General features: G+C 39.1%; 2 protein-coding genes across 11 annotated transcripts in view; both read right to left on the reverse strand.

The window, feature by feature from the left end:
- The window catches only part of LOC121928461 (opsin-5-like), an 896,145-nt gene that overhangs the window by 72,453 nt on the left and 797,166 nt on the right, over window positions 1–26,526 (reverse strand). The gene's annotated exons all lie outside the window — the stretch shown is intronic.
- The window catches only part of TRAPPC8 (trafficking protein particle complex subunit 8), a 115,473-nt gene that overhangs the window by 14,976 nt on the left and 73,971 nt on the right, over window positions 1–26,526 (reverse strand). For 5 of the 10 annotated variants that reach the window (XM_042463172.1, XM_042463171.1, XM_042463175.1 and 2 more), the window contains 15 exons: window positions 25,772–25,877; window positions 24,878–24,898; window positions 23,766–23,897; window positions 21,807–22,031; window positions 17,544–17,652; window positions 16,338–16,532; window positions 15,371–15,498; window positions 11,755–11,829; window positions 10,375–10,501; window positions 9,382–9,539; window positions 7,588–8,027; window positions 5,203–5,350; window positions 3,200–3,296; window positions 947–1,015; window positions 794–834 (listed from right to left, as the gene is read on the reverse strand). In XM_042463172.1, coding sequence (XP_042319106.1) covers window positions 794–834; window positions 947–1,015; window positions 3,200–3,296; window positions 5,203–5,350; window positions 7,588–8,027; window positions 9,382–9,539; window positions 10,375–10,501; window positions 11,755–11,829; window positions 15,371–15,498; window positions 16,338–16,532; window positions 17,544–17,652; window positions 21,807–22,031; window positions 23,766–23,897; window positions 24,878–24,898; window positions 25,772–25,877 — 2,071 coding nt within the window. The remainder of the gene's footprint in view (window positions 1–793; window positions 835–946; window positions 1,016–3,199; window positions 3,297–5,202; window positions 5,351–7,587; window positions 8,028–9,381; window positions 9,540–10,374; window positions 10,502–11,754; window positions 11,830–15,370; window positions 15,499–16,337; window positions 16,533–17,543; window positions 17,653–21,806; window positions 22,032–23,765; window positions 23,898–24,877; window positions 24,899–25,771; window positions 25,878–26,526) is intronic. The other 5 variants (XM_042463174.1, XM_042463173.1, XM_042463178.1 and 2 more) reach the window with 2 other exon arrangements.

Raw genomic sequence — 26,526 nt, forward strand, 5'->3', positions numbered from 1 at the left:
CAAAGGGAATAGCGACCAAGGAACCAGTTAAGCAGCGACTGAGAAGGTTGCTGCTCAGCCAGCTGTTCAGTTGCTGCTCCCAAGGTGACTTGGTGCCAAGAGAGCAGTGACAAGATTGGTTGTTTTAAATTTGCAGTAGAACAGTAGACCTAATACCAGCAAATTGGCACTAGGAGAAGCTAGGGTTATCGCTCAAGAGGAAAGTGGGGGGTGGCCTGAAAAAGTTTGGGGATCTCTGATTGAGGCAGGGTTTCCACCAAAGCTGTTCAATCTGGCAAGTTTTGAACAGGTTCCTGAACATTCACAGAGTAAGAACAAGTCCTTGAACAAGAAAAAGAGACCACAAAGAAGAATTATTTCTTACATCTCTCAAGTCCAAAAAACAGTTTGAGGATGCACTGTACAAACTTATTTTGAAGAGGGCAAGTGTACCCTTTTTATTTTCTCCAGTCTCTTCAATTCCACTATTTTTTTAAAAAAAATGCATTATGTTTACAGACTGCTTTTTGGATTTAGGGTCAAAGAGGAACACACTGATTGTGTCCATATCTTGCCTTTGTAGTATTATTATTATACACAATAATGAATCCAGAACACATTTGTATTTGGGCAATATCAGGGTTTTTAAAAAATCACTGTTTCTCACAGCTGATGAATAAATTACATTTTATAACTGGACTTTTTTCTACAAAAATTTAGATAAGAAGTTTTTACTCAGGCAACCTGACACTTGAATGTTTTGTCTATGTGGTTATTACACCATAAAACAATCACAAAATCATAATAAGCATACCTGTTCAGTTCCAAATACTATATCTGCAAATGTAAAGTGTTCTAAAGAATGAAAAAAGGACAAAGTGTCAATCCTCTAAAATGAGTGGGGGGGAGGGGGAGGGGGGATCATATTTAATTCCAGATACCTTGGATTCAATAAATGAATGCTTACCTGCTGAATGTTTGCATCTTACTGCTTTCAAGCATAGCTTCCCTTTCTCTCTATTTGCCAGCTTAATATCTGGTAGAAGGAATGACCAAATATGAATTACTTTTCATGTCATAAATGTTTACATGGTCAAGCCACCAAAATAATGTACATGGGTAGATTCCATATTTCCCCCCAAAATCCCATATCTTAAGACTAGCTTTTTAAAAAAAACAACAAACAAATAGCTATTAAAAATATCAGTGGCAATATGATAGAGAAGATGTAGTTTGAAACAAGAGTCCAAACCACATGGGCACACAGAATCTGTTATAGCTTCCTTAGCTTTTTAAAAAGGTAAAGATAGTCCCTTGACATGAATTTCTAGTCATAACTGACAGTAGGGGGCGGTGCTCATCTCTGTTACTAAACTGAAGAGCCAGCATTGTCCAAGGACTGTTCTGGTGGTCATGTAGCCAGCGTGACTGCACCAAATGCTGTTACCTTCCCACCAAAGTGGTACCTATTTATCTACTTGCATTTGCATGCATCTGAACTACAGTACTAGGTTGGCAGAAGCTGGAACTAGTGACAGGAGCTCACCCCATCACGTGGCACCAACCTTCTGATCTTCCTATTGTCAGAACTGGTGTCTTAACCATTAAGCCACCACATCCTTAGATGTTTGCTTAAACTTAAAACTTTCAAGACAAAACATGTGGTCTGTTAATTCTGATTAAACACTGAATATTACTGATTCATTTAATATTATCATTTTTACTAGTGTGCTGGTTTTATTTATTGTAAATCTGAAGATATGGTGATAACTCTTAATTTTCATGTAGTGCCTTGTTTGTTTGTTTGTTTCTTTAAAGTAATTCTATATAGCCTCACAGAACAAATAAAAACCAATTAAAATAATACAGAGATAGCAACCTTTTTCAAATATATTAAAATACTCTTTAAAAACACCTAAAAGCAGTGTAAAAAGAATCCTAGAATCTAGTTTTGAAACCTCTAAAACAATAATAATAATGATGATTATGATGATGATGATGATGATGATGATTTATTTATAGCCTGTCCAATCACGAAGAATTTTGAACAACAATTTCAAAACCTGATTGTCATGCAGAAAAGAGACTGTTTTGGCAGCCTGCTGGAAGCTTTAAAAAGATGGGATGAGTCTACCTTCCTTATTTTATTTATAGTATTTATACCCCGCTCTTCAGCTATAAAGGCTCTCAGAGCGGCTTACAATTATTATTTTTAATTAGACAGTTCCCTGCCCTCAGGCTTACAAACTAAAAGGACAAGACACAAAAGGAGAAGGGACTGGTGGTAGGGAAGGGGATCAAGTCCAGCAGTTCTTCCACAGGAGAAGTGCTGCTACACACATAGCCCTGTTACATGTACCCAATAATCTAACTTCACAAGGTGTGGGGATACATAACAGACAATCCTCTGAAGAGCTCTTGAATTTCTGCCAGACTGATATGTTACTATGTCCCTGCATGTTGACTCCAACTTACAGCAGCCCTATCATATCATTTTCCTGGCATGATTTATGCAAAAGATATTTGTCACTGCATTCCTCTAAAGCTGAGAATTACATTTGTCCAAGGTCCCCCACGTACTGAGTTTTTATGGCAGACAGGTGATTTGAACCCTGGTCTTTCAAGGTTCTAATCCATTCCTATACCACACTAGCTTTCAAAATGAACATATTATCCAAATGAATATTAATAGTAACTAATAGTAAAGATTCAATATATATATATAGACACAGATTTAAGTAAACATTCAGTAAACTACAATATACAGTTGAATATCTCAGATAATACTAGTATTATTATTAAGAATAATGCTAACAAGCTATGATATTCTATTAGCAATTAGAAAATGGTTAATATTAAAAACAAACAGCTATATTATAGGACTCTAACTATTTTCCTACTAGTGTTATATTATTTTAGAAATTATATGAAATCTTTTTAGGCTTTTTCTCTGACACGTTAAAAGAACCTGGTACAAAATTTTCTGACGAAGTTTATCTACAGCTTCAGCACCCACACTCTCTTAAATGCTGTTCCACAGTGGACCCAGGGCCACAGGAGTAATTTTTTGGAGCTGCAGGAACTGAAGTTGAAAGGAGGCAGGGAAGCCCCATGACACAAACTGAGTACTATGTGTGGAACAGTTTGTGATTCTTAGGATCACTTAAAATACACATAAACAGAACTTAAACTGGTATATCTAGTTATAAAATTAACAAACCTTTGTCTTCAGAGAGATTTATGGATTCTTTTAACTTCCAGTTTTTGCTATTACTAGACACTTGAACTATATGAAATTCTTTTACACCGGCTTCACTCTGATAAGCAAGCACCAAAGAGAGAGAGATAAGTCACTGGTCTCCAGGATAACATTTCAAAAACTACATACATCTTAGGATACGGAATATTCAATACACCTGTTTTTCCAGACATTTGGTGTTTTTATTTATGCTTCTTTTAAAAAGAGCAGCACAATTCAAAAACCAGCCCATTCAGAGTACAATAATCAAAACATAACCGAGGCGGGTTACACACTGCCATTAAAGTACGCGCAGAGCGCGTACTAGGGTTAGGAAGGGGCAGTGCTTCTGCATCCCCCTAACCCTAGCACGCGCTTCGCGCGCGCAAAATGGCATGATGGTGTGATGAACGCGCCGCCTCCAAACAAGGCGGCGTGGGCGTGACGCCATCGCTCTGCGCGAGGGCACTTAATGCGTCCTTTGCGCAGAGCAGGAAGGAGCTAGAGCAGGAAGGAGCTGTGTTTCGGAGCTCCTTCCTGGTTTGCGTCGCTGGTTTTTATCGCTGGGCGCAGCCTTCAGACGGCTGCGTCCAGCAACGCAAAGGAGAAAGGGGCCAAGTGGCCCCTTTCTCCTCCTCCCCGCCACCATGGGGTGTCCTTGGGGCTTGAAGCCCCAAGGACACCCCTTTCCAGGCTGCGGGGAAGCGGCCTTTTGCCGCTTCCCCGCGGCCCGGAAAGCAGCGGATCAGGGCCTCAAAGGCTGCCGTTCTAGCCACTGAGGCCCTGATACACCGGGGAAAGGCACGCCTATAGGCCGCCCCAAAGGGGTGGTCTGTAACGTGCCCAAGAGACCCTGATTCAGTTAAGGTTACAGCTGTTGAATACTCATCTGAATTGGAAAAGTCAGTCACACATGTAGAACTTATATATCATATCGGGGAAGCAGTAGCTGGTTTTTTAAGGCATCTGAAACCTCTTTATTTCATTTTCACTCCTTTTGAATTTATTTTAATAAGTTTTGCTTTTAAATAATGCATTCAAAATTAAAATACATTTGTACTCTGCAGACTTTCTAAGTCCAAAATCCAGTTCAGTCACATTGGGTGGATGGAGGAAAAAATGTGGGGAAGAGGCTAGTGGAAGGAGAGTTCATCCAGTTTTCTTGAATATCCTCTTGCCCTTCACCCATGCCACAGCCCTCCTTGTCCTAAAGGGTCCTACTATCATCATCAAAAGAATTTGGACAGTGGGAAGTTGCCAAGACTAAGAAAGTACAGCAAAAATTGCTTTTCTGCATCCTACTCATTATTTTCCCCACCCCAGTTACTGTATATTTTGAGAGAAATCAGTAGGTCTTCGGCTTTCCCGTTCAGTGTGAAGTATACGAACTGGAAGATTGTTCACTTATTTCCATGTGGGAATCTCTCCAATCCTTCAAGATTAAACCCACTTTACAGAAGTTTTAATTTTAAGAGTACCACACATACAGCATCTCTTCATTTGCTTGCTCAATTCCCACCGCAAGAAACTACACTAGATACAGATGGGGGGGGGGGGGCATTCTGTTTGTCCCAGGACAAAAAAATGGCTGAAAAACCACTTAATAAGTTTCTGAAGTATAGTTTTTTTATAATGGCTAATGAACCTGAATATTATAAAGTAGAATTCTTAAATTTATCATAATTCTAGGTGCTGTACCATAAAGCATCAAATGAAGTGAAGTAAATGTTATTTAAAACAAAACAGCAACATCATAGTACAAGTAACACAAAGGCAGAAGTAGAAATTATTTTATCCTGTTTTCACAGGGAAATTCTATCTTCATTATTTTATCCTGTTTTCACAGGGAAATTCTATCTTCAACTCCTCAATAAAGTCATAGACTGCACTGCAAAAACATCAAAAATGCATGCAAGATATTTGAGAACAGAAAGCTTCTGTTTAAAAATACAACCAATGTTAGCTTCATGTCTGAGCAGACTTACAGTATTGATATTTTCCACATCCACAAACACTAGCATATTGTCACCTTCACCTTTTTCATCCTCAAGAGCATTGCTTCGAAATACAGTAGCTTGCACAGTCAGTGATCGGCTGGTACAAATAACTGCAGTGTGTCTTAATACTCTATGACTGGAAAGAGAAAATATATTTTATGTTCCACTGCCTATGTACCCCATTTCTTTCCCAAACAATTCGGTCATACAAGTCATTATAATAATAATGATAATTTAATAATAATTTATTTATATTCTGCTTTTTCACAGAGAATCAAAGTGGGTCACAACAAGTAAAATTGCAATTAAAAAGAAAGATCCCAAAACCCCAGCCCTCCCCGCAAACGTAAAACCATAAGTCCAAGACATAAAGTAGGATTAAATAGCAGATAGTATAAAACATGCCAGTACAAGCATAATAAAATTAAAAACAACACTTGTGGGTGAATTATGCAGGAAAGGTTATCCTATAGGACAGAGGGGGCAGGGATGGTGGTATCAGTATCAATGTAAATATCAATGTTAAGAGCAGTAGAAATAACAGCAACAGTAATGGTGGTAGCAGGAAGAGGCAGGTCAAGGAGGCTGATCTGGGAATTATGAACAATTAAGGCTCTCAGCATCAGGAAATAACAAATCCTACTTTAATTAATTAATTCTATTTCAGCTATGTAGCCGCTGAAATATGCTTTTTCCTTAAGTCTCATTTTATTTTAACAAGATGCACACACTTATGCCACATCTAAATAGTGTAACACATCAACTGGCAACAAAAAATACAACATTATTTCTCCTGCGAGTCATATCAGGAATAAATGTCATTTGGATATTACATCAAACACACTAAGACAAGAAAGATGGATATGATTCCATTGTTCCCACCACAGAGTTTTGAGAATGCAAATTATAAGGTTTATAGCATTGCTCATTATTGCTCTGGAAGCGTAAGGTGACATCTAATAACTGCAGTCACTGCACAATGAAATGCATACAGGCAGTAGAATAATTTTACTCATTTTCTATTGAATGTTTAGGTACATAGAGCTAATCCCAATATTAATGTATAAACTCATGTATGTCTAGAAATTTTAGTCAAATAATTGATCCAAAACCCTGAGTCGACTTATCCATGAGTCAATGTCAGTACTGTACTTTTTAACTGTCATTTTAAAAAGGAACCATCCCCTCATGAAAGGTGAGTACAGTCTGTCCTGGAAGCACTGACCCACTATTCACTCATCCATACAGCCTTTAGTACAGTGTGTATGCGTCATACACGGGTGCCTTTTACACGGCTTCCAGCTTATGCTGGAAGCCCTGCACCATTCAATGAGTGGCGTGCGCGCCCGCACTTGCCCCACTGCACCACCGCGTGCACAAGCCCCATTATCCTCAATGGTACTTGAGCACAGGCGGAACTTGCCTTATGCGGCAGGGTCCAGAATGGATCCCCACGTAAGGCTAGGGACCACTGTATGAGCACAAACATGCCTGCTGGAATTTTGTTAAGTTTTTTGACATTTTTTTCCTTTGCTTCATCATTTAGATCCTTTGTTTTACCTTCAACCTATCCGAAGGTCAGGTCAAAATCCCTAATTTTGGCCCCAAAAGCTGCCCTCGATTTATACATGAAGTTGACTTATAGTTGAGTATATACGGTAGTCCCTCTAGAACACACACACAAAAATCAATAGGATTTGCACAATTCTTTTTAGTAGGTCTTCTCTAGAGGGACTAACATTGGATTTAGCCTGTAATACTTCACAGCAGGCCTGAACCACCCTTTTGGCCAAATGAAACACAGGTCTCTGCTTTGGAAGTTTTAATATAAAGGAAAGGTATAAATATGTTCAATAACAATAATTGCCTGAGAAGGTAAAAACATAGAGGTTTGTCAAATACCTGCTTGATTAAAATACCTGCCTGTTGGCTGTGCTTTGCTTGCAGGGTGTGCCATTTGTTTTTCTTCCTTTTACTATTTGTTAAGACTGTAGTAAGCTACCTGACAACACTGAACAGAGGTATGAACATGGGTTTCTCTGGTTCAAGTCAACACTAAATACATATCTTACACTGATTTCCTACTTATAGCCTCCTGTTAAACTCACCTATCCACATTTTAGATTATTGGAAGAAAAATACATTTTTATTAGATGCAGCAGTACCTAATCAGCTGTACATTTAGAATGAGTGAAACACAATACATCCCATATTCTAAAACTCAGCTGCGTTCAGACTTTGATTAATATAATTTATAAGATTTAATACTTTCCAACTGCACAGTCTTTCTGGAACATTTTTTGGCTGATATCCAAATGTGCTTAACTCACAGACACACAGAAGACAGTACTTTATAAGCAATCAAAAACTTACCACAGTTTGGAGTGTTTTCTAATACTTTCATAATAAAACAAAAAGTTTATTTCATGAACACCTTCTTCATCAGGCCCACGTAACCACATAGGGAGGTGTACTGAAGCTCCTGGGAGGAGAACAGAGTCAGGTAGTGGGACATCTACCACTTCAGGTTGATTTCCTGATCCACCCCCAAAGTCTGAAGATGCAACTGAGGAGACCAGTGAACATACAGAGGTAGAATGTGTTACAACAGTCTTGTAAGCACTGCAATGTTCAGATGCTGATGGACTTAGAGGTGTTAGAATAGCATTGCTGCCACCAAAAGTAAAGAATTCTGGTCGCTTAGAGACAACTTTCACTCCTGTGAGAGGACACTTGCTTACATTCACAAATTCTACATATGTCTTCCGGATTTCACCACAAAGCAGCCCTGTAGGAAAATTTATAAAGAATACCTGCATTGGAAGAGAAACATATGAATATATTTTGACAATCTGTCAAAGTTTTAAAAGGCAGTTAGCTCTGCTTGATTTATCTATGTTTAATGATATAAATATGTTTCAGAATCATGACCAACTAGAGGTGGTTTCCTGAACACTGTATTCAAGTTTTTGCTGACTATCTTTAAAAGAGGAGCAAGTTAAGAAAACAAGGGAGATGCTATTTTGTGAATAACACAATACAAGTTGAGTATCCCTTATCAGAAATGCTTGAGGCTAAAAGTATTTTAAATTTTGGAGCTTCTCAGATTTTGGAATATTTGCACATACTATATATTCTCATGTATAAGTCAACGCCATGTATAAGTTGAGGGCAGGTGTGGGGGCCAAAATCAGGGATTTTGATATGACCCCCAGATAAGTCGAGGGTACAATTTGGTTCTCAGTAGCCTTCCTTCCCCTCCGCAGCCCAGCTGTTCCTTTGGGAGAGAGCCGAGCTGGGGAGTAAGCTTCAGAGCTTAGCGCTCACTCTTCCTCCTCCTCTGCAGCTGGGCTGTCTCTTCAAAGGACACAGGGACTTGGGAAAAGCAGGGAGCAAGCATTTGCTCCCCGGATTTTCCCCAATCCCAGTGTCCTCCAGCCTCTGCAGGACACAAGGACTGGGGAAAAGCAGGGAGCAAGCATTTGCTCCCAGGATTTTCCCCAGTCCAGCTGTCCCTTCGGGAGACAGCCGAACTGCAGAAGAAGCTTGAGGGGCAAGCCTATCACCATACTGCCCCTTAGAGAAGTCTACCCAGGGTTTTTTGGGTCACTTTTTTGGGGGAAATTTCTCGACTTATAGTGGAGTATTTACGGTACATATTAAGATACCTTGAAATTGGACCCAACTCCCAACGTGATAGTCATTTTTGTTTGAAATACATCTTACATACATAGTGTGAAAGTAATTTTATATACAGTATTTTTAATAATTTTGTTCATGAAACAAAACTTGTGTACACCAAACCAAAAAAAGATATCATGTCAGCCACCCATGTGGACAATTTTGGATTTTTAACTATTTCGGATTTCTGGATATGGGATACTCAATAGAAGGTGCTTATTTTTAAAGAAACAGTATTTTTCCTAAAGGTTTTGGTGGTACTATTTGGTGGTAAGGTTGTGAGAGAATTCCCTAAATACAAGGTCTCTGTTTGATAACTTTATAAAGATAATGGCAGGAATTTCCTCTCACTTAATTCTCACAATTTTAGAGGTTGAGCACTGTTGGGATAACCTATAACATTCTGTCAAGTGGTGACAGAAATAAAGCACCTCATGTTGTTCCATCACTGAAGTCAATATATTTCAATGATCAGCTGTACTGTACCTCCAACAAAGGCATTTCCTCTGTAATAATAGGATCCAAACGACGATCTGGTCCATATTTAATAGCTGTTTTCTCTTCTTTTGTGTTATTCAAACGAGGACCCTGGATTTCCAAGTCTTGTCGCCCTCTTACTGACATCCCATTAGAAAGATATTTTCCTGAACAGAAATAAACAAGCCCTTGAAATAAAACAAGTGAACTGATAATGAAAGTGCATGTGCCCAAGACTCACATGTATAACAACAATCAATACTTGACTCTACCAAGTTCAGTATTAAATCTGGGTATACAGAAATGATACACAAAAACTCCTGACATAATGTGGACACAGACCTAGAAGACATTTTTAGGACATTGTCCTCCCAATGGCAGGAAAAAAATTTCTCCCCTGAAGAACAGACATCTGAAGATTTTTAACATGTTTGGATAATCGTGTAATGGTTTAAGAAGCCAAGATATCAACAAACCCTTTGAGTGTGCTTAGGGCTCCTTTTCACCTCCTTTTGTGCATGGAAATCATGATATCTTCCATGAACTACTGGATCCCCCTGCGTAAGGGGAATTCCATGTATGCTCAAGCCTCATTCAAAAGAATGGGGCTCATGCCCACGGTACAGCATGTGCGCCATAGGCACGTGCACCATTACCCCTTCTGGGGCACACTGAACCTTCTTCCGGCGCAGCTTTCAGCATATGCTGAAAGCAACATAAGTCGTGCCCGTGTATAACACAGGTGCACTGTATTTAATTTTTAAAGTACGCAAAATACATATTACAGTTTACAGTCTAGTCAGACGAACAGTTCACTACTCACTGGGACAGTATTACCAGTGGAATGCATTAGCAATCCTTCAAGTAGATATCTATACCAAACATTCTCATCCTATACACAACTATCACTTCAGGTTCAACCATCTGGCTAAAAGAACCTAGTAATACCTTCATCTACAAAATCTTTCACACTGTTGTGTTAAATATAAACAACAGGCTTACCTGTTTGCAATCCAACAGAAGGGTCTATTCCATCTAGCACTGTTGTACCCTGTATAGTGCCAAGATTATAAGCGACTCCCAGAATGTGTAGCTCCCCTGTTTGATGGGGAAAGAGCTTTAGTCTTGCCTGTGGAGATATGTTAGATTTTTGTTGTTGCTAGTGTATTATTTTACTATTTGCATGGTTTTCAGTTACAAAAAACAACAACAAGCATATACTATAACCCCAGTTTTTGCCAGGGATACATTCCCAGGCTTACCACAGATAGCATAATACAACAAATATTCATGTCTATGCCCACAGTTCAGTTTTAATTCCTCAGGTTCACTTTCATTAGATATTTGGAATACAGTGTGCCCTCAGTATCCATGTACCAAAATCTACAGATGTTCAAGTCCCACTGCCCTCAATGGTGGCACAGCCACCATTGGGGACAATGGGACTTTGCCCCCCTGCTCGCCTGAAGCAAGCCTCGCCACAGCAGGCGGCTACCTCCCTCCCTCCTCCTCTGGCTCTTCTTCCCCCCTCCTCCTCCTCCTCTTCCACCCCCTTGCTGCTGCCGTCCTTCCTCCTACCTCTTCCTTCCTCCTCCTCCTCTTACCCCGTCACTGCTGCTCCTCCTCCACCTCCCTCCTCTTCTTCCTCCTTCTTCTCCCCCCCGCTGCCGCCTCTTCCTCCTCTTTGTCTTCCCCGCCACCGTCTTCCTCCTCTTCCTCTACCTCTTCTTTCCTCCTCTTCCTGCCACCACTGCCTCCTCCTCCTCTGCCATCCCCCCTCCCAGGCTTGATGTCAGCAGAAGCTGAAATCCGTGGATGGCAAGTCCATGGATACAGAGAGCATACTGTACATTTTGCAGTTCTGCTCTTTTTTTCATTATCAGGGGTGTGCTGGGCAGCAGGTCATCTGGACAGCATTAGATTTTGATCTCTCATAGTCCCTGATCTGCTTGTCATCCATCAGGGAATAGATGGAATTCTTTTTCATATCTAATATGATTTACCTCTTTTTCTACTCAGAAACCAACACTGTCACATTATTTTCCAACTTTTCTAGAACTCTACCTTTTTTCTCCATTAAACTAGAGAAGGGAATGTACATCTGATTCACAGGGTAGGAGATTTAAAACTGACAGGCAAGGATGGAGTCACAACAGAATAAACCAAAAAAAAAGAACACAGACTCATCAGAGGGCATGTAGGGATTAACCCAAGAGTGGATGGATTGCTCATCTGTGTCATCCTGAGAGTTAATCTTTCAGAGTCTACCTCTAGTCCAATATATTACTTCAATGCTATATATACTTCATAATTAACTTTTTATCAGCCACTTTGTTTTTGGTAATATAGCTGGGATAAAAGTAACTTAAACACGTTACCTACCATTTTAGTTTCTTCACTGTTAATCAAAAATTCTGATATCACTTCAGCTCCAATCATATCTTTTCCACATGTCTCCTGAAGAGTGAAAATTATTTGAAAAAATCTCAATTGTATTTTTTTTTCATTAATTCAATTGATATCCTGCCTTTCTCCCAGAATAGGACCCAAAATAGCTCATGACAAGGATTAAAACAAAGTACAGTTAAAGGTATAGTTTTCTGTTTTCATTTTAAATGGCTGACGAAAGGGAAATGTCGCTCTCAGCAAACCTCACTCTGAGCCAGGAGTAGTGATTGTAAAGTTCCATTTGTGAGTCTTCCTTTTCCCCTCCCTTCTGCTCCACACTAGTCCATCTATGAAGAAGGGGGGAGGGATAGAATTTCTGCATAGTTAGAATAAGGTGGAGGAGGAGGAAGACGTGCTGAAAATCCTGACACCAGATATAATTGTGAACTCTATTCTATGTTAATTCTAAAAATATTTGGAATGGTTTGTTGTTAGTTGCTTTTGAGTCAACCTCAACTCATAGAGACCCTCTGAATGAATCACAGAGTAAGAGATCACAAGGGCCATCCAGTCCAACCCACTGCCATGCAGGAACTCTCAATCAAAGCAAATCAAACAAATTGCCATCCAACCTCTGCTTGAAGACCTAAAAGGAGGAAGACTCCACCACACTCCGAGGGAGTGTGTTCCACTGTCAAACAGCCCTTACTGTCAGGTAGTTCCTTGTAAGGCTGAGGTGGAATCTCTTTTCCTGTAGCTTGCATCCATTATTCCAGATCCTGTTCTCTGCAGCAGCAGAAAACAAGCTTGAGACATCCCCCATCCTATACATCTCTGCTCAGGCCCTCAAGACTCAGGCTCATGGTCTCCCTAATTCAGTTTCTCCATCTGGCATATGGTCTTCTTCTCCTTCTACTGCCCTCTACCTTCCCCAGCATCACTGTCTTGTCTAATGAACGTGCCTTCTCATGATGTGGTGAAGTACAACAGCTTCAATTTAGTCTTCTTGTTTTCCTGGGAGAGTTCAGGCTTGATTTGTTCTAGGACCCAATTGTTTGTCTAATTTTGGCCATCCATGTATCCAGAGTACTCCTTCTCCAGCATCACATCTCAACTGAATTAATTTTCTTCCTATCTGCTTTCTTCACTGCCCACCTCTCGCATCCATAAATGATAATGGGGAATACAATGGCTTAGACTATTTTAACTTTAGTGTTCAGCTGTATATCTTCACTCTTTAGGATTTTGTCTTGTTCTTTCATAGCTGCCCTTCCCATTCCTAATCTTATTTTGATTTCTTGACTGCAGTCTCTGTTCTGATCAATGTTTCATCCAAGGTATGGGAAAATTTTGAACTATTTCAATTTCCTCATTTATCTAGGTTGAATATATATATACATCCTCTGTGGTCATTATTTCTGTTTTCTTTATGTTTAACACTAGGCCTGCCTTTGCACTTTCTTCTTTGACTTTCTGTAGTGATTGCTCCAAATCTGTGATGCTTTCCACTAGTAGTATGATGTCATCTGTGTATCTTAGATTGTTAATATTCCTTCCTCCTATCTTCAATCCTCCTTCTCCCATGTCTAAACCTGCTAACGTGCATTTTCTGCATACAAGTTGAACTAGTAGGCTGATGAAATGCATCCCTGCCTGACCCTTTTGTCAACTGGAAATCATTCTATTTCTCCGCATCCTGGTCGTACAGCAGTCGTTTGTCCTAAGTACAGAGTCTTCATCAGGTCTATCTGATCTAGTGGCATTCGCATTTCTGTAAGAACATTCTATAGCTTTTTGTGATCTATGCAGTCAAAGGCCTTGCTATTGTCTATAAAGCACATCTTGAGGGGAGAGAAGCAGGCAAGAAACAACAGGCCTCTGCCTGCCAAGAAGAAGAGCCCTCCCCCTGACCACCATCTTGAGGGGAGAGAAGCAGGCAAGAAACAACAGGCCTCTGCCTGCCAAGAAGAGCCCTCCCCCGACCACCATCTTGAGGGGAGAGAAGCAGGCAAGAAACAACAGGCTTCTGCCTGCCAAGTTGAAGAGCCCTCCCCCCGACCTCCATCTTGAGGGGAGAGAAGCAGAGTTTTATTTTTTGTTACTTGCCTTTTTGTTGTGTATATGCATATGTATGCTGTAAACCGCTTTGATTGTAGGAAAAGCGGGTATCAAATAAATATATTATTATTTTATTATTATTATTATTATTCTTATTATATTGCTGATTTTTTTTCCTCTGGAATTCTTTGGCTCACACCATTAGCCATTGTATGTTTGTGATGTGGTCCCTGGTGCCTCTTCTTTTCCTGACATCTTGGACATCTGGCATTTCTTTCTCCATATATGACTGGAGTCCGCTGCAGAATTTTGAGCATAATTTTGCTTATGTGCAAAATTTATACTATGGTTCTTTGATTGCTGTAGTCTTGTGTCTCCATTTTTGTGGATAGGGATGTATATTGATCATTTCCAATCTGTTGGCCACTATTTTGTTTTCCATATTTGTTGGCATATTTTGGTTAATACTGGAATTGATTCTGTTTGTGTGGTTTTGGGATACTGTCTGTTCCTAGTGATTTATTCTTCTCTGAGTGCCTCTTCCAACTGGCTTTCTTAAATTTGGGGTTTGTCTTCATATCGTCCTTATTCCATATACTGTATCATTCATTTTTTCGTCTCTTTTATACAGCTCGCCTGTGTACTGTTTCCATCTTCTTTTTATTTCATCTTGATAATTTAATATGTTCCTCTTCTGATCGTAGAGCAATCCCACCCTTGGTTAGAATTTCCCTTTGAGTTTGCAGATCTTGTGAAAGAGGCCTTGTTTTTCCTAATTTGCTGTTGTCTTTGCATTTTTTATTATAATAATAGTAATACTCTTTATCCTTACACACTAGTCACTGAACAGTCACTGTTCCTATCTCCCTTTTCTTTTGCTTCTGTTCTGTTCTTTACAGCTCGGAATGTTTCTTCTGTTATCAATTGTTTCTTCTCTTTCTTATTGGCCACAAATAATGTCTTGCTACATTTATTCTTGATTATATCCCTGGCTTCGGTCTATAGCTCTTCTGGTTCCCCATCAATTATGCTTGTCTGTAAATTCTGTTGGGACGTTCTTCAGGTCATATTTTGGTATAATGACTTTTTTTTCTTTCTTTATCAGCTTTACTCTAATCTTTGATATAAGCAGCTCATGATCTGTGCCACAGACAGCACATGGTCTAGTTTTGCCCATGAGAATAGAACTCCTCTATCTTCTACTTCCAATTATGTAGTCTATTTTATTTTTATTGTACTGACCATCTGATGATATCCATGTGTATAGTCTTCTCTCTGGTTATATGAAGAATGTTCATATGACTGCACCATAGAATTTCTCAATTTCTTTTTCTTTTACCTCTGTAGAATGTGTAAGTAGCAGGCAGGCAGAATTTAAAACTGGGAAAGGAAGGAGCCTCAATGAATACAACTAAAACAGACTCCTGCATTGTTGGTTAGCACACAAGGATAAACTCATTATTGGTGGTTTGCTCCTCCATGCCATTCTCAGAAATATATTTATTACTGATAAAGTATAAAGTGTTGCCAAGAATATTTTCTAATTACTTACTAATTCTTTTGCTTGTCCATTCTTTGAAATGAAATCTTTTGGCTGGAATTTCCAAAGCAGCGACAAGTCCGTTAACAAAAGAGGAACTTTCAGTGGATTTCTAAAAGCCACTTCCACAGTAATTGGTTCTATTAAAAAGAAAAATCATTACAGACTCATAGGATAGCCATGTTTACAAGCTGTGAAAATACCCTATATACTCGACTATAAGTCGACCTCATATATAAGCCAAGCACAGATTTTGGGGCCAAAAATTATGGATTCTGATACACCTGCGAATAAGTCGAGGGTAAAACTTAGGGGCATGTAACAAAATATCTAAAGGATGAAGCAAAGGAAATTAATATTTAAAAACTTACAAAATTCCAGTGGACATAACTGTTTATGTTCACATTAAAGGCAGGATGAATGAGATAACAGAAAAGGGTCAGTGCTTCCAGGACAGATAATGCTCTTGTCTTTCACTGGGGTATGGTTCCCTTTTTTATAAGAGTTACAGTACAGGGCTTACATTGACCCGTAAATAAGTTGATCCAGGTTTTTGGAGTCAATTTTTTAATTAAAATTTCTAGACTTAAACATGAGTATATACTGTACAATAAGCTTCACCATTCATAATTTATTACTTTATACAGTGGTACCTCGGGATACGAAATACCCAGGTTACGAAATTTCCGGGATACGAAAAAATCCCATAGGAAATAACTGTTCCGGGTTACGAATGTTTTTTCGGGTTACGAAAAAAAATTTGGTGCTTTTCGGCGCTATTTCACACGAAATCGCGGCTTTTCCCCATTAGCGCCTATGGGTTTTCGGCTTGCGAAGGCTTTTCGGGTTACGAAAGCGGCCGCGGAACGAATTAATTTCGTAACCCGAGGGAGCACTGTAATTGCATTTTTATCCCATACAGTAATTCTTCTTAAATAATGTTCCATTTAAGCCAAGTATTGTTTTTCTAGTTTTTTACCTTCTACTACCCCAAGTGGAAATCTAGAATTATCTGAATATTTGTTCAGACAATACTGCGTTGGCTGGAAATTAGGAATTGTTGTGCCTTTATTAGCTGCGGATACTACTTGCTCCTCAAGCTCCTTCCACTGTTGTGAAAAGTCAGAATCATATTCCTGATCAAGGCTTATGTGTGTTGCCGCCTGTTTTTCACCTAATTGTAATACATTAAAAAAATCACAGTAAATTCAGTACATCAAAGAATGAAAACAAAAAGTAGGAGTGCATATATATATTATACATATGAATGAACTTGGTCATTTCATACATGACTATTTCATGAAAATAACATACTATTTTCTCAGATGCCTACTTTGTACGCACTCTTTTGAGGAGGCACTCCATTGTTAACAAGAGAGAAGCAAAATGCACAAACAAGTACAAACAATGGAATTAGAAACCAAATAAGCAGACAGACAAAGGAACCAGTGAGTTAAGGGGAGTGAAATTAGTTTTATGTACTAAAACTAGTCAGCCAAAACTTTGACTGGCAGGTCTTTTTTTTTCAATGTACATCCTACTTCATATGTCCAAACACATTAAAAGAATTCCTACGAGCAGCACATAATTGTAGCAGGAACACTAGCTAAAGGAAAACAAAATGCTTGTATAAAACAATTTAACACCTGAAAGCATCCTCTCTATGGCAACCAAAGAATGGTAATTAACTCATGACCATTATCAACTGTGGCACCATCAAGCATCAGTCTATTAAAGACTATAAGGCACATCTGGCTGATTCAGAATTATATGGTTTCTAAGAATGACAAAGAACTAAACTACACACAAAACTGAATAAGATTTTCAGGTAGTGACACAGTAGTGGGCTACACTATTTCTGACTGTAAATGGGGAAATTACAAAGCCTATATGTTAAAAATAAAATAAAAATCATGAGAACAAAAGAACAGCACAATAAGCAATTAGAAGGACACAACCTTTGCTCTCCAATTTACTAATTTTCTGTTTGTGGTTTGTTTGACACAAAGTCATGTTCAAAAAAAAAATATTCTTCAGTTGCAGTAAGCAATATGCATGCAGTCTGCCAGTACAGTAGCTTGCCATCATTACTGTTAAGTGTGTACATCCAAACTTATTTTATGAATTCCGTATGCTATTCTAATTAGATCATAAAGTTTAAGGAACAATTTATATAGGAGTTGACCTTCTGCTGGCCTTCTGTCATGTCCAAAGAACACTCGTGTTGCAGAGCTATTAATATAGGGTAAAGGAAGCTGTGGTAATGGTCCATCTGGTGATAGCTGACTTACGTTCTGAAAAAGAAAAAGGAAAGGAAAAAGGAAAAAAGGGCTCTATCAACATTCAGGAAGAAAAAACTGCTATATATATTTGGAATAGCTTGAAAATTGGCCTTGGGAATAGAATCATATACAGTTGAAGAAAATAAGGAACATTTAAATAGAAATACACAAAAATAATGTCTTCAAATGTCTTGTGTTTTAAATGTAATCATATATAAGCAAGATACATAATTATGTCTTTCACAAACTAGTTTTGATATTCACAGCTTTCAACATATTCACATAAGAGTTTGTTTTGTTGCACAGAAGTATAGCTTATTTACCTCTGACAACAGTTAACCCAGAGTGAGATCAGTAAACACATATATATGGGGTTTATGCCTGCACAGAACTATGTAAGGAACATCTCAAGCAGGGTAGCTTTGACCCCACATCTCTAGCACACATGTTCATCATGTCAAGGCACCTCTCCCTCAGTTCCCAAGTCTGCTACAAAGGAAAGAGGCAAGATGTCAGATGAGATGAGGCAGCTTGTGTGAGTTCAGTTGACCAACTTGAACAACTTGTTCTTATTCTTCAAAACTTCAAAAGAAAGAATTTCATTTAGCTGTCATGTAAAAGGTTGTGGCTAAATCATGGCCTTGAAAGGGTCTAGCAGAGATACTCCTCTCAGGGAAGTGGCAGAAGATGCTATTGTTCAAGTGGAATGTGCACAAAAACAAGACGATGGAATGCTGAGTACAAACATTCCTGGTCCCACATGGCAAACAAAAAGCCAATAAGTCCTACAAAATGTAGCCATACTGTCCATAGGGAATGTCAATATACAACACTGAGGTAATGGATCCTAACAAAAGGTAAGTAAAAGTATGTTCTGATGCAGGTGGAATTATAAAATAACCTTTTGGACCAATCAGTGTAATGTCTGGGCACTGCAGAACATTACCTTTATGGAATATCAAATAAGGGGTATCAGAGCATTTGTGGATATAAGGACAGTCATCTTCAGCAATCTCAAGTGAGACGAAGCCAGTGGCTCAGATTATCTTGTAAATTTTAGTGGGACTAGAGACAAAGTTCATGCTGACAACAGAGGAAGGGCACACTTTTAATCTTTAATGCTGACTTTAAGAACAAGGTGATTTGAAAAGAGAACATGTAGCTCTTTCTATATTCTGTAAAATTCACAGTTCACCAAACAATTGTGGCATTGGTGGTGGTTTATTCCAAGTTGATGATGTGGTGATAAACCTGGTAAAAGAGGCAATGTGACTACAGTCATAATTTTCTTTGCCACTCTCTGAAGTGTCAAGAGATTTTGCCATGTACTGAATCTGTGCAGCAAATAAAAGATCCTTTGATGAGGAAAGAGATGGGTTGTCTCCTTTCAAATGATCTGATAAAAGAGTTGAAATAGGATCAGAAGTCTGGAGCCAAGTACATCCTGCTCTCCCCAATTGCAGGCTTATTACCCGTTGATTTAAGCATCCAGGGATGGCAAGCCCCATTGCTGCTAATTGTCACACGTGTGTGGGCATGGCAGAGAGGCCATGTGCGCATGCACATGTGCTACCATTAAAAAAACAGTGATTTTTATCCACCGGGGTGGGGTGGGGGGTCTGGAACAGAACTCCACCAGATACTGAGGGCTGACTGTATTCCAAACCTTCTAATGAGGAAGATCTTGGACTGGTTCAGTATGTTTGGGACCAGGACCAAGGAGAATGGAAGTGACTGCAGAGAAAAGGTTGACAGACTTGACTGCTGAGAAGGCAGCAGAGTTTAATGCAGAGTTTAATGCACTGGCGTTGAAGATGGAATGGTTGTTGGCTACACAGGGTGATACAAGTAATCTCTGAGTCATGGCTGGCTGAGTAGGATCTGGTACTGTTCTCAACATGTTAACAGATATTGATAGCACTATGGCAACTAGTTTCTGTTGGACTGATAATAGGATGGATAGTATCTCCAATGGTTATGCAGAAGAAGTCTAACAGACAATCAGCTTCTACAGTACTGAGTACATTGTGATGATGAACAGCAGCTCAGAAACTTCTTGTCTTGATATGTTGGGGACTGAGAACAGCTACTGTACCTAGACATCAGACCTCCTAGTCAGGCCCCAGTGGTATTGATAATACTGTGGCAATGCAGAAGATGGTATCTATGAGATCAGTACCAATAACTGCAAGGGGCAAAATTTTGAGGCATGGGCTGTATGTTACTATAATTCTGCAGCAGCAATAACCAATCATTGAACTGGAAACTTCTTGGTAATCTCTTTCCAGTCTCTGAAGATTGACCTGAACTGGAAAATAGAAGCCATTTACAGTGCAAGATTAGACTAATTACTACATCGCCCAACTACTGAAGAACAATGGGAAGCCTCTTCTCACTTACATCTTTGTGGACTGATAGCTCTCCCTAGTGTTGGGAGCAGGGAAAAAGATAGTTCCACTTCAGACTGCACCCAAAGAGACAGAGCTACCATAGCCTGATTTGGGAATGACGTGCTATGAAAGGGCCTGTCAATACTGGGAGGCTATGATCCAGACAATTTTGAGAGCAGTCCTTCAGTTTCTTTGGTAAGAACCGAGTTCTACGGGTGGATATTAACACAATGTTAAGGGACTTGGTGAACTACCTCATCTACTAATATAAGAGTACTCTCCCAGAAGTGAGGTTTAAGGTGAAAGACTCTATTCTGAAATTCCTGTTTCATAAAAGCTTGACAAATGGTATGTGTCTATGATCGTTGTCTAAGCAAAAGAGACACCTAAACAGATTATCTGTTCAATTATCTGTTGAACAGATAATTCGGCAGTGCAATCTTTGGCCCACAAGAGGAATAACTGTTGAAAAGGGCATTACCAAGTACACCAATTGTCCTCTAGCACTGAGGAAAGAGAAAACAGGACTACTCAGCATTCATAGAAAAATTATTCAAACAAAATCCCTGGCAGTGCTACTTACGTAGTATATGAAAAGGAACTGAGGGAGAGGGGCTTTGGCACACAGAAGCATGCCAAAGCTGCTCAGCTAGATAACTTTCCATACAAGATTCTGAAGAGTCACAAGTCTCATTTGGGTGATGCACAGAAACCACAAAGAACAAAAATGTATGGCATAATTTTCAATAAATCAACTAAAAGAAACTGCACTGAATAGTTGGACAACACAGCACTTACTAAATATTTAGGGAGTCAACAATTGGGGTTACAAAAGCAACAATTTTAATTTAATTAGCACAGCATTCTCAATTTTATTTTAACAGAAAGGATTAAATGCAGGTTGGATAGGTATGGCTTAAGGAAAACAAAGATTCTAGGCTCCAATGCATCTAGAATAAAACCACCAAAACGTCTTTGATGCCCTGAGGAAACAGCTGTTCAAATCAACACTCAAATTCTTTTAATTTAAGGACAGTACAGTATACAGAAAATTATTTTGGATGTACCCAATGGCTTCGCTACACTAAACAGGACTTGAAGGTTGTTCTCTTTTGAACAGACAAATCCCTTTCCCACTACAATATAATTTGAAACTTGTTCAAATGACCCAAGAAGCTGTTTGAAGTATCACTATTCTCTTGGGCATATGGAATTAATCATGCAGGTCTATGGGTCCAATTTCAGAATTTAAAACAATTTGCAACTATAGATTTTGCAAACTCTGGAATTAAAAACACCTTGTGCCCATAGTACTATAGCTACTAATGTTGTTAGGAATTTATTTCCAAAGAGAAAAAGCTGCATGATGGACTTCAGTAAGCCAATATTTAGTGGTAATACGCCCAGAAGTCACCTTATATGAGAGGATATGGTTTCCCCATCTTAAGGAGTACATTTTGTGTGACATAAGCAAACACATCCAATTCATGGAAAATAACTCATCCTCATTAAAATGAGTGGAAGCTGCACAGAAGAACAAGCTGGTGAATTGTGCCCAGTTTAAGTGAAGGGAGGGCTCCATTTGAATTTCCTACCTCAGGCACCAAAATGTCTTGGGCTGGTTCAGAATACAGTGTACTCAATCAGTGTGGCAAGGATTAGATGCATCATTCAAAGAATGACATATTAGTAGTATAAGGTGAGAAAGTGTAAAAAAAAGTATAATGCCTATTAAAATTTTCAAGAGTACACTGAGAATAAAACCTGACATCTTACCCTATAAACATAAAGATATTCTCGGAGGAAGGCTCCTTGTTGAGCAGCAGTTTGTTTGCTATCGTTGATCAAAATATGCCTGAAGGCAGATATAGCATTATCAAGTTGCTGAAGTGTAAAAGACTGCCGACCGATAGTGAAGTTTATATGATCTTCAGCTAGTGACCATCCTTTCCCTTTATAAACTTGCATGGCTTGACAGTAACATCGTAAAGCATGCTTCTTCTGCAAGATAGCACACCAAATACAATTTCACATGCAATGGTACATAGAAATTGGGATTAAATAAAGACCAACAATAAATACAAAAACATATTTTATATCAATAAGCAAAAGAATCTTGTAGCAACTTTGGCCCAAAACCCTCTCCAGAAATAATCCAGTTTGGGACCATTTTAACTGCCCTGGCTCAGTGCTAGGGAATCCCAGGAACTGTAGTTTTGTGAGACATTTAGCCTTCTCTGTCAGAGAGCTCTGGTGCCACAATAAACTACAATTCCCAAGATTCCCTAGCACTGAGCCAGGTAGTTAAAGCAGCCTCAGACTGGACTACTTCTGCGGTGTGTTTTGGACCTTTGTGACTATATGAAAGCAGCTGTAGCCTGAGCTTTCACAGACTCAGTCTACTTTCACACAGGTCCGAAACAAATGGGCCAAATAAGGACAGACTCTCCTTCCCAGTCAGTATCTGCTGGTAGATGTACCTGGAGACGGGTCATTGGCAACCTGTACACACAGGCAAGTAAATGTATTAAAAGATGGTGTTTCAAAGCCTCTGGCCCCAAGCTCTGTAGTTTCAAAAACTAATCACCAGCACTTTGAACTGTGCTCAAATATGGACCTGACAACAGCAATATGGTTTCAAAACTAGCAGAATGTGTCATTTTCATATGTGAGGAAACATACTGTCTTGCTCTGGAAAATGACCACAGTATACCGTACATTTTGACTACTAATTACTTACATCACAATTTAAAAATATCAGTAGCACTAGCAATGTTTTGAGCAACATGAAGCCACAGTCCAGACTAACTGTAATGTAATACAACTTCTTCGTATGCTCCCCCAAATATATAAAACTGGTATCAAACACACTATTTTCATGGGAAAAAAATTTAAAAATCAATAAATACACAAACTTGACTGCCTGAAACATAAAGATTTAATGCCACTGCTTTTCCAAATAACTATGAAAATAATGCTAATGTATATCTCCACATTAACATGCCTGTATAATTAAGGCCATCTGCCAACGCCCTTGTTGAGGTGCTCCCTCATCCAAGATGAAGAAGGTGGTAGCTAGAGTGAGAGAGGTTTCCTTTGAAGTGCTCCTCTTGTGGATAATCCCTAGTCCAAGAATTATTTGTTGTCTCCTCTACTATCTTTTAGGTATCTAATAAAAACCTTGCACTTAACAGTTCCTTTTCTTATGTTCCCCTTTCCAGATGTTGGAATATTACATTTTGCTCAACTAGATTATAGTACAGCCGTCCCTCCATATTCACGGCTTTGGCACTCACAGTTTTGATCATTCGCGAGGTCAATGTCACCATGTGTGCACACACTCCTCCTCCTCTCCCTGCCGCCCTGTAACTGGCCCAGCTGAGCCGGCGACAGGGCAAGGAAAGAGAGGCAAGTGCATGCTCCTCTCCAACCTCTCCTTGCCATTCTGAAACTGGTCCAGCTGAGCCAGCTACAGGGCGACAGGGAGAGGAAAGAGAGGTAAGTGTGCTCACTCCTCTCCAACCCCTCTCTGCCACTCTGTAACTAGGGGGGAGGGGTTATTCGTGAAATTTTTGCATTCGCAAGGCTCCTTTGCCCCTAACCCCTATGAATACGGCGGGAAGACTATATTATGTGTAACAACAATCAGGTATTAAAGCTGCTGAAATACAAACAAACCAAGCCATTTTAACAATTAACAGAATCAGTATTTCTTTCCTAATATGCAAAACTTACCTGTCCTGCTTTACTATACCTATGGCCAGCCAATATCATATAAAAAGCAAATTTTCGAACCATGGGACTCTTCATATTTATATAACAGTGTGCTGATTGCTCCAGCAACAGTGCACTCCGAAGATCTAAATCCTATCAAAAAGAGTGTGTGATTGGTTAAGTTATAATCAACCAGTGAAGTCAATGAAACATTTTGAACTCCAAATCCATGAAGCACCCTTTTTCAGATCTAAAACGTGCCTGTTCTATAAATCTTCACAAGCTTTGAACAAGTTATATCTGAAATATACTGCAAATACCTACAATGGATTGACACTGCCAATATGACTAAGTATATACACATACCTTGTTGTGCTGGAGAGAATTACATAGAGAGGGAAGAAATACCACAAGGAACAGATGCAATTTAGATTTCTTAGAACAAGTGTAAATTAAGATGCCGAATATTTTTCTTAGATGGATCAAACTTAATTGCAAATTTACCAACTTGGTAATTTATTTTTACATTATAAGTTTGTGTATGTGTGTTGCTGTTTTTGGTCTTTTTGTTTTTGAAAATGAGTTAACATAGATGAGTTTTCAGTGATCACAAAAATTATTCATTCTGCATCTAAAAAAAGAAGTAAGAGGATGCTGGAACCATTTACTTTTCTGACTGATTTGACAGTGAAATATTTTGTGGTTGAAAAAGAGAAACAAATTACATCCACTATCCTTGGTTCAGTACGTCCATCAGCACAAACCAAGACAATGGGTAAATCCTAAGGAAAATCCTAACCAAATCAATGTAAAACTGATACCAACTTGAAAATTATAAGAAATTAATTGACACACAGATATGGACATCATTACATATGATTAAGAATTTGAAAAAGGAATATTCTTTCTGAGGCTCATTTATCAATTGTTTAGCGAATGAAGAGTACTCTCTAAATCAGCAATGTAATGCTTTGAAGCTGTCCAGAACCACATTCAACATGAATAGGTTCTCTTACACTGATATTCTGATCAATACCGAGATATCAATGAATATTGGCATATAGATGAGTGACAACAAATTTAACACTCTTTCTAACGTTCTAGCTATGCCAGCTGACATTTCTAACACTCACCATTCCCATCCAAGCGTTCTGCTGCCATTTTTCCACAAAAAAATTAAAAAACAAGAATGTAAGGTTTAACGTATTTCAAGCAAACCAAAAGGAAAAGAGGAAGGGAATAACTATTGAATATTATAAGCTGACTCTGAGTCACAGTTCCAAAACAATGAAGAAAATATTATTAGTGGCATCTTCATTACGTCATTTTTATATAACTGGAGTATCTCTCATATAAGCTCAGAGGAATACACAGTCAGGATGGCACAAAACAACTAATACTTTCTGATTCTGCTTATACAAGCTCAACTTACAATTTTTAAGTGCCCTGCCTTGATATCATTGCCATCATCATTAGTTTTTCTAAAATCATGTCTGCTAGATAAAATAAGCGTCATTGTACCACAACTTGTTTCTGTATTTCATTTTTTTACCACTCTGCAAGCTTTTGAACTTGTGAGAATTTAAGATGTATCAGAAACATAAAGTTTACACACATTTAGCATATTTCCCCAGTAACTGTCTCATTATTATCCTGTTTTATCATTTGAATGATCATATTCCTCTTCCCAGAGAAGGAACAAATTCCTGTAACTTACTGAAAACTGCACTTTTAGCCTCCTGACAAATTTCACTGAGTGAATGCTAATCATGATTGTTGAGTAAGTAGAAGAACTTATTGCAGACCTGATGAAGCTTCATAAGAATTAAGAAATGCCAATGAAGCATAGATTAAGAAACGTTCAGGGAAAATCATCAGAGTATTGCACACAAATCTTTAGAATATGCTGATATGCTATAAACTTTTCTTCTAGACACAATTTCACATACCAAGAACCCGAACTTAGAAATAAAGCCTTTTTCCATTTCAGTAACTATACAATAACAGCCAATAAAAATCTTATTTACCTCACTTGTTAAACGTATCAGGAGAGACGCTGCCTCTGAGTATTTGCTTTGGCTTTTTAATATTTCAGCACTAAGGAGCACACATCTCTCTGCCAGCAGCATGTTCCTATTTTTAAAAAAAGATATTTAAGACCAGTGACACATATCTTACATGTTTGTAAGTGGCACTTGACACAGATTAGTGCACAAATTTATCATATTTAAAATTAAACAGGAACATTACTACAGGGTATTATTAAGAAAGACATCACATGACTGTGAAGATGACCAACAGCACTGTAATATACAAGCTAAGTTATTGTCTTTCTATAGAATATTTCCATAGGGTTTAATCAGGCTGAATCTTTAGTCAAACTGTGATAATTTAAGCATCATTGTGCAGTTGAATAAACAGTACTGTATTTTCCGGCGTACAGGACGACATTTTGACCCAATAAAATTGGGTCAAAAGTCGGGGGGGTCATCTTGTACGTCGGGTTGAGCCCGGCAGCCCTGCGGCCGGGAGCACTTTTGGGGCCGCCGGCTTCTCAGGCCTCCGGAGGCTTGGGGAGCCGGCAGCCTCGCGCCGGCTTCAAAGGGGCCTTTGGAGGCCCTTTGAAGCCGGCGCGCGTGCTCTGGGGCAGCCAGCCTCTCAGACCTTCAGAGGCCTGGGGAGTCGGCAGCCTCACGCCGGCTGCCGGCTTCTAAGGTGCCTTTGGAGGCCCCTTGAAGCCGGCGCGTGTGTGCACGGCCGGCTGTCGCGCTACTCAGGAGGG

This window comes from Sceloporus undulatus, chromosome 4, assembly GCF_019175285.1.
Source record: "Sceloporus undulatus isolate JIND9_A2432 ecotype Alabama chromosome 4, SceUnd_v1.1, whole genome shotgun sequence".
Lineage (NCBI taxonomy): Eukaryota > Metazoa > Chordata > Lepidosauria > Squamata > Phrynosomatidae > Sceloporus > Sceloporus undulatus.